Source organism: Populus alba, chromosome 15 (genome assembly GCF_005239225.2).
Source record: "Populus alba chromosome 15, ASM523922v2, whole genome shotgun sequence".
NCBI classification, from domain to species: Eukaryota; Viridiplantae; Streptophyta; class Magnoliopsida; order Malpighiales; family Salicaceae; genus Populus; species Populus alba.
This window is the reverse complement of record NC_133298.1, coordinates 13731736-13740539: the sequence shown is the minus strand read 5'-3', so window position 1 is coordinate 13740539 and position 8804 is coordinate 13731736. Positions and strand designations below refer to the sequence as shown.

Sequence of the window (8804 nt, the reverse complement as noted above, 5' to 3'; positions counted from 1 at the left end):
GTGATAATCACCGATAACGTCTTGTTGCATGCAAAAATAAGACATATGACGAAACAGATTGGGCAAGTGGCTCGTTATGCGGAGAGGATGATGCAACAAGCTACCCAAGTTGGAAATAGTGTTACAAAATATCGAGAATATATGGGGGCTCTCATTTCATTTGTTGAAGACTTAGCTGATAAGGGGGATGCCTTGTAAAATAGTTTTTGTATTAAGTGCTGTTTGATTTATACCTTTTTGTACAAGCTTCAGTTTTGTTATAAAAAGGTTATAACCTATCTTTCTTTCCACTTGAATGTTACTGATAAAGAACTTGGCAAATACTCTTTACAGCAATCAGTTCAGCTCAGAAATCTTGCTTAAAGGATTACGAAAGTCATGAATCAGTTCATTAAAATATACATACGCATCCTACTTACATCATACATTTTGTTTATAATATGTCATTTGCATACCGCAGTTGAAACATAGGTCCCCCACATAAGGTCCATTACACCAGATTCAGAACAAGAATGGAACACGAAGAGAGGGCTCACCTAGAATCCCGCTACCAGAGCGAGCTAGAATCAGTGAAAAGTGAAGTGTCACGGATGTCTAATCTGCTTGAACAACTGTTAAAAGCAAAAAGTGGGGAGGGAACATCCGCCCAGCCAGCTACGAGTTCACCCATATCACACATTCCCATAGCATCACCAATTCTGGGGGCAGATTCAGTAACAGAACAACATTTTGCGCCAGCCATCCTTATCCGGCCAGCTCACACGCTACCCACCGTGGATTTAACGACGGATGGGCCTGTTGATAGTAGGTCAAGCAATTTCATAAGCCAAGATAAGATATCTGCATTAGAGGAACGGTTGAGAGCTGTAGAAGGAAATGATTGGTTTGACCCAACACGAGCAGCTGATGTATGTTTGGTACCAAACATCGTGGTACCAAAAGATTTCAGGATCCCAGAATTTACCAAATATACAGGCTTAGAGTGCCCAAACACACATCTACGATCTTACTGCAACAAGATGGCTGAAGTGATCCATAATGATAAAATGCTGATATATTTTTTTCAGGATAGTCTATCAGGCTCTGCTTTAAATTGGTATATGAGGTTGGAAACTGTTAAAATTAAGACATGGAAAGATTTGGTGGAGGCTTTCCTCAAACAGTATAAATTTAACCTGGAAATAGCCCCAGATCGAACAAGCTTGATGTCCATGGAAAAGAGAAGCCAAGAGTCAGTCAGGGTGTATGCACAAAGATGGCGAGATGAGGCGACACATGTCCAACCTCCTTTAATCGAAACAGAGATGGTGACTTTATTTGCTAACACTTTTAAAACACCTTACTATGAGCATTTGATGGGCAGCTCGTCTCAACATTTTTCTGATGTTGTACGAGTAGCAGAGAGAATAGAACAAGGCATTAAAGCCGGGCGCATACCGGAGCCTCTAGAGAAAAAGGGATTTTCTGGAAGAAGAAGAGAAGGAGATGTTAACAACTTAGAGGGAGGGTATAAAGGCAAAAGAGTAAATTATCCAAACCCAGAAACATCTACCCCAATTCACCAACATGAAACTTTCCCAAACCCTTGCCTCCAAATCCAACCAACAGAATAAATTACCCACCTAATATCCAAAACAACTATCAAAAGCCATATACCAGATATACTTCTGAGCAATTACCTCCATTACCAATGCCTTTAAAAGATTTATACGCTAAATTGCTAAGTATTGGGCAAATAACCCCAATCCATCTACCGCAAATCCAACCGCCTTTTCCTATGTGGTACAAGCCAGAACTCGCTTGCGAATACCATGCCGGTAATTCTGGGCACGCAATTGAAACTTGCTACGCTTTTAAAATTGAAGTTGTTAGAACTCATCAAGATGGGGTGGGTATCATTTTGAAGATCCACCTAATGTCATTTCAAATCCATTGCCTAAACATACTGGTAGTAGTTCTGGAGTGGGCATGATAGAGATTGGCAATCAAGGCCAAATGTTGAAGGTATCCATGAAGAGGTTATACGATATGTTGTTACAATCAGGATTCCTAAACATAAGCACTACATGTCAATTGGGAAGTGATAACTATTGTGAGTTCCACAGGATGGAGGGACATCATATCGAAGATTGTGTCAAGTTTCGCCAGAAGGTTGCAAAGATGCTACTCATGGGAGAATTGAGACTCGAAACCCTGGGGGGCAACCAGGAGGTGAGTATGATGGAAGGCCAAGATAAATTGTCAGAGGTCTGTAGAGTTCAACCTTTGGCTAATGGGTTCGCAAGGCTGATCTTGACTAAACCTTCCTTTACCAAAAGAGATCACAGTGCAATGCCATATAACTATGTTTGTACCTCGAACATTCAAGCCCCTCTCCCTTTATTTTATTCTGAGGTTAGTGGGCTAACACGGAGTGGCCGCTGTTTTACACCTGAAGAGTTGAAGAAGGCCAAAGGTAAAGAAATGGTGGATCTTGATAAAGAAGTAGAGGTGAATGAGCCAGTAACAGAGAAGGAGTCAAATGAATTTCTAAAGTTGATCAAGCATAGTGAGTATTGCATAGTGGATCAACTCAAAAAGACTCCAGCAAGGATATCTCTCATGTCCTTGATACTAAGCTCGGAGCCTCATCGAAATGCCTTACAAAAGGTACTGAACGAGGCATATGTCCCCCAGGACATTGAACAAAAAACCATGGAGCATTTGGTAGGGAGGATCCACGCTTCAAATTACCTATATTTCACGGCTGACGAACTAAGTGCTGAAGGAACTGGGCATAAACAAGCCATTGTATATCACCGTGAAATGCAAAGATTTCCTTATTGGAAAGGTGCTTGTTGATAACGGCTCGGCTCTTAATGTATTGCCCAAATATATATGCTTAAAGAAATGCCAGTTGATGAATCTCATCTAAAGCCTAGCACTATGATGGCACGAGCATATGATGGCTCACCTTAGACCAGTCATTGGGAATTTAGAGGTTGAGTTGTATATGGGTCCACAAATGTTCGTAACCACATTCCAAGTTATGGATATCCACCCTTCTTATAGTATGTTACTCGGAAGGCCTTGGATTCATACATACAGCTGGAGCAGTACCTTCCTCATTACACCAGTGTTTGAAATATATCATGAACGGGATGTTGGTAACCGTCAAAGCAGAGGAAACAATCTCCATGGTAAAGAATGTGACCATACCCTTTCTGGAGGCAGAGGATTGCACGGATGAGAATCTCCATGCCTTTGAGATTGTAAACACTGAGTGGGTACCTGAAAGCACAGTGCTAAGAAAGCCGAAGATATCAACAGCAACAAAGATGGCCGTTCGATGTTTCTTGGAACATGGAATCCCATTCCAATATGACCCTATCACGGGAATACCAAAAAGGATTAAGCCAATCACAATGAGAGTTGTTGACCAAAGATTTGGGCTGGGATATAAGCCTAAGAAGGAGGATCATCGTTGGGCTGCCAATAAACGAAGAGAACGAAGAATGGCTAGAATCGAGGGAAGGGAGCCTGAAGAAGAAGAAATGGAAATCCCTCCACTGATGGTTTCTTTCCCAAAGGCAGCATATGTGATGGAACCAGATAACCGAGCAGAAGATGATATTCAAAGGATGGCAACTATGAGCATCAACACCTTGGAAGATGATAAGGAGGAAGGAAGTGGCACAAAAACAATAGTTGAAATGGAAGATGAAGTGCTACCACAACTGACTGTTGAAATGGAAGATGAAATGCTACCACAACTGACTGTGCATATTCTAGAAGAACTCCCCACTAAGACTTTTGTGCGAAGGTTGGCTGAAGGTGAAAAGTTTCAAAATTGGGTGACCCAAGAAGCTCCGCTAGTATTTAAAATGTAAACCCCTTGTGCTTGCCTTCATATGCTTTTGTTTGTTTATTTGTTTTTGTCATTTTAGTTGATAATCAAGGCTCATGATGTCAACTAGATTTTGTCTTTATCAGTGATCCCACTTTTATCATAATCAAGGAGATCATACTTTTTCTACATTCATCTGTCATTGTTTCTCTCTCTCTCTTCTCGCTTTTACATCAAACATTTTCCGCTTTCAGGAATCCTGAAAGCGAATCTTCCAAACATCACATACATTTAATATCAAGAATGAATGGCCAAACTTTAACGAACATGTGACCATGATGGAAGAAGAAGAAGGGGATGAAAATCATATCAAAGAATTCACAAAACTAGTAGAGCAACATGAAAAAACAATGGGAACCTGCTGCTGAAGAACTTAAAATCATAAATGTAGGTTGTGATCAGTTTAAAAAAGAATTGAAAATAGGGACACTGATTACGCCTAAGCAAACGGTGGAGTTAAGTGCTTTACTACATGAGTACTCAGATGTTTTTGCTTGGTCCTTACAAGGATATGCCTGGTTTGAACACAAATATCGTGGTACATAAGATCCCATTAGAGGAAGGGTGTAAACCAGTCAAACAGAAGTTGAGAAGAGCACACCCGGAGACATGGATCAAAGTGAAAGCGGAACTTGAGAAACAATGGAATGCTGGATTCTTAGAAGTTGTTACATACCCGCAGTGGGTATCCAACATTGTTGTCGTACCAAAGAAGGAAGGGAAAATTAGGGTTTGTGTGGACTTCCGGGATTTGAACAAAGCTAGCCCTAAAGATGATTTTCCACTACCTCACATAGATATTTTAGTGGACAATACTGCCCGTAGTTCCACTTATTCCTTTATGGATGGTTTCTCAGGATACAACCAGATAAAGATGGCTATAGAGAAGACAGGGCAAAAACAACGTTTTGTCACCCCTTGGGGAACCTATTGCTACAAGGTTATGCCGTTCGGTTTGAAAAACGCAGGTGCCACCTATCAAAGAGCTATGGTGACTTTATTCCATATATATGATGCATAAAGAAATCGAGTGTATGTAGATTGATATGATTGCCAAGTCAAAAGAGGGAGAAGATCATGTCAAGGTGTTGAGGAAGTTATTTGAGAGATTGAGAAAGTATGAATTAAGACTCAACCCTGCAAAATGCTCATTTTGGGGTTAAGTCCGGCAAGCTGCTGGGATTTGTAGTTAGTGGTAAAGGTATAGAGGTGGATCCTGATAAAACAAAAGCTATCCAATCCATGCCAACCCCAAAGTCAGAGAAAGAGGTGAGGGGATTTTGGGCAGGCTGAACTTTATTGCCCGATTCATCGCCCAACTAACTACAACATGTGAACCTATCTTCCGACTGCTAAGGAAAAAGAATCCTGGGACTTGGAATGAGGAGTGTGAAGAGGCTTTCAATAAAATCAAGCGTTATTGCAAAATCCACCTTTGCTTGTGCCTCCTACGTTAGGAAGGCCTTTACTTTTGTATCTGACAGTGACAGAAACGGCTATGGGATGTGTACTTGGACAGCATGATGAAACCGGGAGGAAAGAAAGGGCTATCTATTATCTAAGTAAAAAGTTCACTGAATGTGAGTCTAGATAACACAGTAATAGAAAAAACTATGTTGTGCCGTTGGGATGGGCAGCAAAACGATTACGACATTATAATGTTATATCACACCACTTGGTTAATTTCAAAAGTGGATCCATTGAGGTACATATGTAACAAGCCCTATCTCTCCAGCCGAATTGCAAGGTGGCAGGTTTTGCTATCTGAGTATGATATCGTATATATGACACGAAAAGCTGTGAAAGGGAGCGTGATTGCTGACCACTTAGCTGATAATGCTATTGCAGATTACGAGCCACTGGATTTTGATTTCCCGGATGAAAATTTATTATCAATAGAGAGAGAAGAAGAGATGACAGATTGGTGGACTATGTTTTTTTGACGGAGCAGTGAATGTATATGGTAATGGGGCCGGTGCAGTGATAGTCTCTCCTGATCAAAAGTTGTATCCAGTTTCAGTTAAATTGCATTTTGAATGCACCAACAATACAGCTGAATATGAAGCTTGCATTCTTGGTTTAGAAGATGCATTAGAGATGAAGATTAAAAAGCTGGATGTATATGGTGACTCAATGTTGATTATTCTGTCAGGTGACGGGAGAATGGCAAACCAAGGAAGAAAAGTTAAAGCCTTACCAGGAAATATTTGTCCTCATTATTAGGCAACTTTTGAAGAGATAAAGTTCACTCACTTGGAAGAGAAGGGAACCATTTTGCAGATGCTTTGGCTACTTTAGCTGCTATGGCTACCATTGATCTCGGGCATAGGGTACAACCAGTACACATCAACATTAGAAAGTAATATCCAGCTTATTGTTACTCCATTGAAGAAGAAATAGATGGGAAGCCTTGGTATTACGATATCAAGAATTCGTGCAAAAGCAAGAATATCCAGAGGAAGCTTCGAAGACGGATAAGAAGACCCTAGGAGATTGGCTATGAGTTTTTATCTAGATGGGAGAGATTCTGTATAAAAAAATCATTTGATGGAAACCTTGCTAAGGTGTTTAAGTGCAAACAGATGCTAGAAAGGCTTTGCAGGAGGTTCATGAAGGGATTTGCTCAACTCATGCTAGTGGACATATGATGGCAAGGAAAATACAAAGGGCTGGTTATTTCTGGATGACATTAGAGAAAGACTGCATTGATCTACGTTAAAAACATGTCACAAGTGCCAGGTGCATAGTGATAAAAGTCAACGCACCTCCAACCCCTTTGTTCAATCTGGTATCTCCCTGGCCATTTGCAATGTGGGGACTTGATGTAATCGGGCCTGTTAACCCAAAAGCCAGCAATGGCATAGATTCATCCTTGTAGCCATTGATTATTTCACGAAATGGGTAGAAGCCTATTCATATGCTCATGTGACTCAGAAAGTGGTAAAGAGGTTCATAGAGAAAAGACTTGATTGTCGTTATGGGGTGCCAGAAAAGATAGTAACGGATAATGCTCAGAATTTCAATGGCAAAATGATAGCAGAGCTTTGTACTAAATGGAAGATCAAACATTCAAATTCCTCACCATATAGGCCAAAGATGAATGGGGCCGTGGAAGCAGCCAATAAGAAACATCAAGAAAATCGTTCAAAAAATGGTAGTCACCTATAAAGATTGGCATGAAATGTTGCCATTGCTCTCCACGCATATCGTACTACAATAAGAACCTCGACCGGAGCAACCCCATATTCGTTGGTATATGGAATGGAGGCAGTAATACGCCATTGGAAGTTGACATCCCATCATTAAGGGGTTGATAGATTCAGAGTTACAAGAGGCTGATTGGGTCCAAAGTGAGATATGAACAGTTAAAACTTGATAAGTGAAAGGAGGATAACCGCAATCTGTCATCACCAGCTTTATCAGAAAAGTATGGCCAAGGCATATGACAAGAAAGTTAGACCTCGTGTGTTCAAAGAAGGAGATCTAGTGCTGAAGAAATTATTGTCTCTGCCAGAGAAGATTGCAGCAAGTGGGCTCCAAATTATGAAGGTCCCTATGTCGTAAGGAAGGCTTTCTCAGGAGGAGCTCTGACATTGTCCAGAATGGATGGAGAAGATCTACCCAGACCTGTGAATTCTGACTCTGTAAAGAGATATTATGTCTAAATGTGTTCAGTTTTCTCCTCCTGAAATCAATAAAAGTAAAGTTTGGCCATGATTTCTTTGTATAAAGAACCCTGTTTCGTTTCATTTGATCTCACCTTACTCAGATTGTGCATCTTAACAAATTGGATTTTGTTGCATGATTATAAGAAATGCATCATATAGTGCTCAAAGATGAACTTTAAGCAGTTCCTATTAAAGAAGTGACCAAACCGAAATAAACCTCAAAGCTGACCCTGAGATAAAACTTTGTCTCTTACTAGCATTGCTGGATTTGCATGGATGAATGGTTAGATCCTACATATTTTCCTGGGATAAGAACAAGGTTTATCAAACTTAACAATATGCGTTTTGAGATGAGGAAAGGCCATCTTTGTCATCCATTCACGTTCTAAATAATTTCATCCTTTCGTATCCCTATTTTGAGCTAGATCGTTTTTTTTTTATCACAACCTGACTAGGATCACCCCACACTGGGGCAAATAAGAGGTATTGAGAAGACACTTACAGAATCAATAGGAAAGGGGAGGGTTCAAGGACAAAGATTAACGATGAAAAAAAAAAAACGGAGAGAGACCGACTAGAGGGTAGAAAAGATTGATACTAATATCGAACCCAAGACTATCCAAACAAAGCAGTGAAAAAGGGATGCTAGAATTGGACCATGTAATATTTGGTCTCTTTTTATCATCCAGACAAAGCAGTGAAAATAGCTGAGGAGATTTGGTTATGTCTCAGTTAGCAGACACAACAAGGGCACTAAAGGCAACATTCTGAAAAAAAAGAGAAAGAATTACAAACCCTTTTGGGTTTTGGTATCAAGAACGGAAACTCTCCAAATGACTTTTCTAGAATCAATACATATACCAGAAATATGTTTGCTGAATAAGTTGATCCTAGATCATTAAAACCCTTAAACACTTTTTGAGACCATGAAATTCTTTTTTCATAACACCATTAACTATAGCCTACATTACAAGCCGTTTTAAAAGTCCTTTCTAATCAAGCGCATTGTTAACTTGGGTTTTGATAAACTTTGATCTCATGACCCACATGGTTTGATATAGTATGGAAATTTGTTGTGCTCTGTGCAAAACAAACAATGCTAGTATGAGACATTTGCTTTTATATATACAACTTTTTCAAAGTCTATATGCTTGAACCCTTTTCAAAAAGATTAAGCAGAAGGTCACTTTTGAAATATAAAAACGAAGAGCTTAACCTAAAGACAACAACATCCTAAAAAACTAGTATTG

At 39.9% G+C, this 8804-nt stretch overlaps 1 protein-coding gene across 1 annotated transcript; it reads left to right on the top strand.

Annotated features, from left to right (window-relative positions):
- Positions 1 to 512: 512 nt before the first annotated feature.
- On the top strand, positions 513 to 7054 carry LOC140954618 (uncharacterized). Its single transcript, XM_073404812.1, has 10 exons — positions 513 to 908; positions 1068 to 1307; positions 1873 to 2830; positions 3088 to 3854; positions 4395 to 4877; positions 5051 to 5155; positions 5406 to 5466; positions 5838 to 6038; positions 6125 to 6216; positions 6821 to 7054. Exons 1-10 carry the CDS (start codon positions 513 to 515, stop codon positions 7052 to 7054), a joined length of 3537 nt encoding a protein of 1178 aa, XP_073260913.1.
- The last annotated feature ends 1750 nt before the right edge of the window (positions 7055 to 8804 follow it).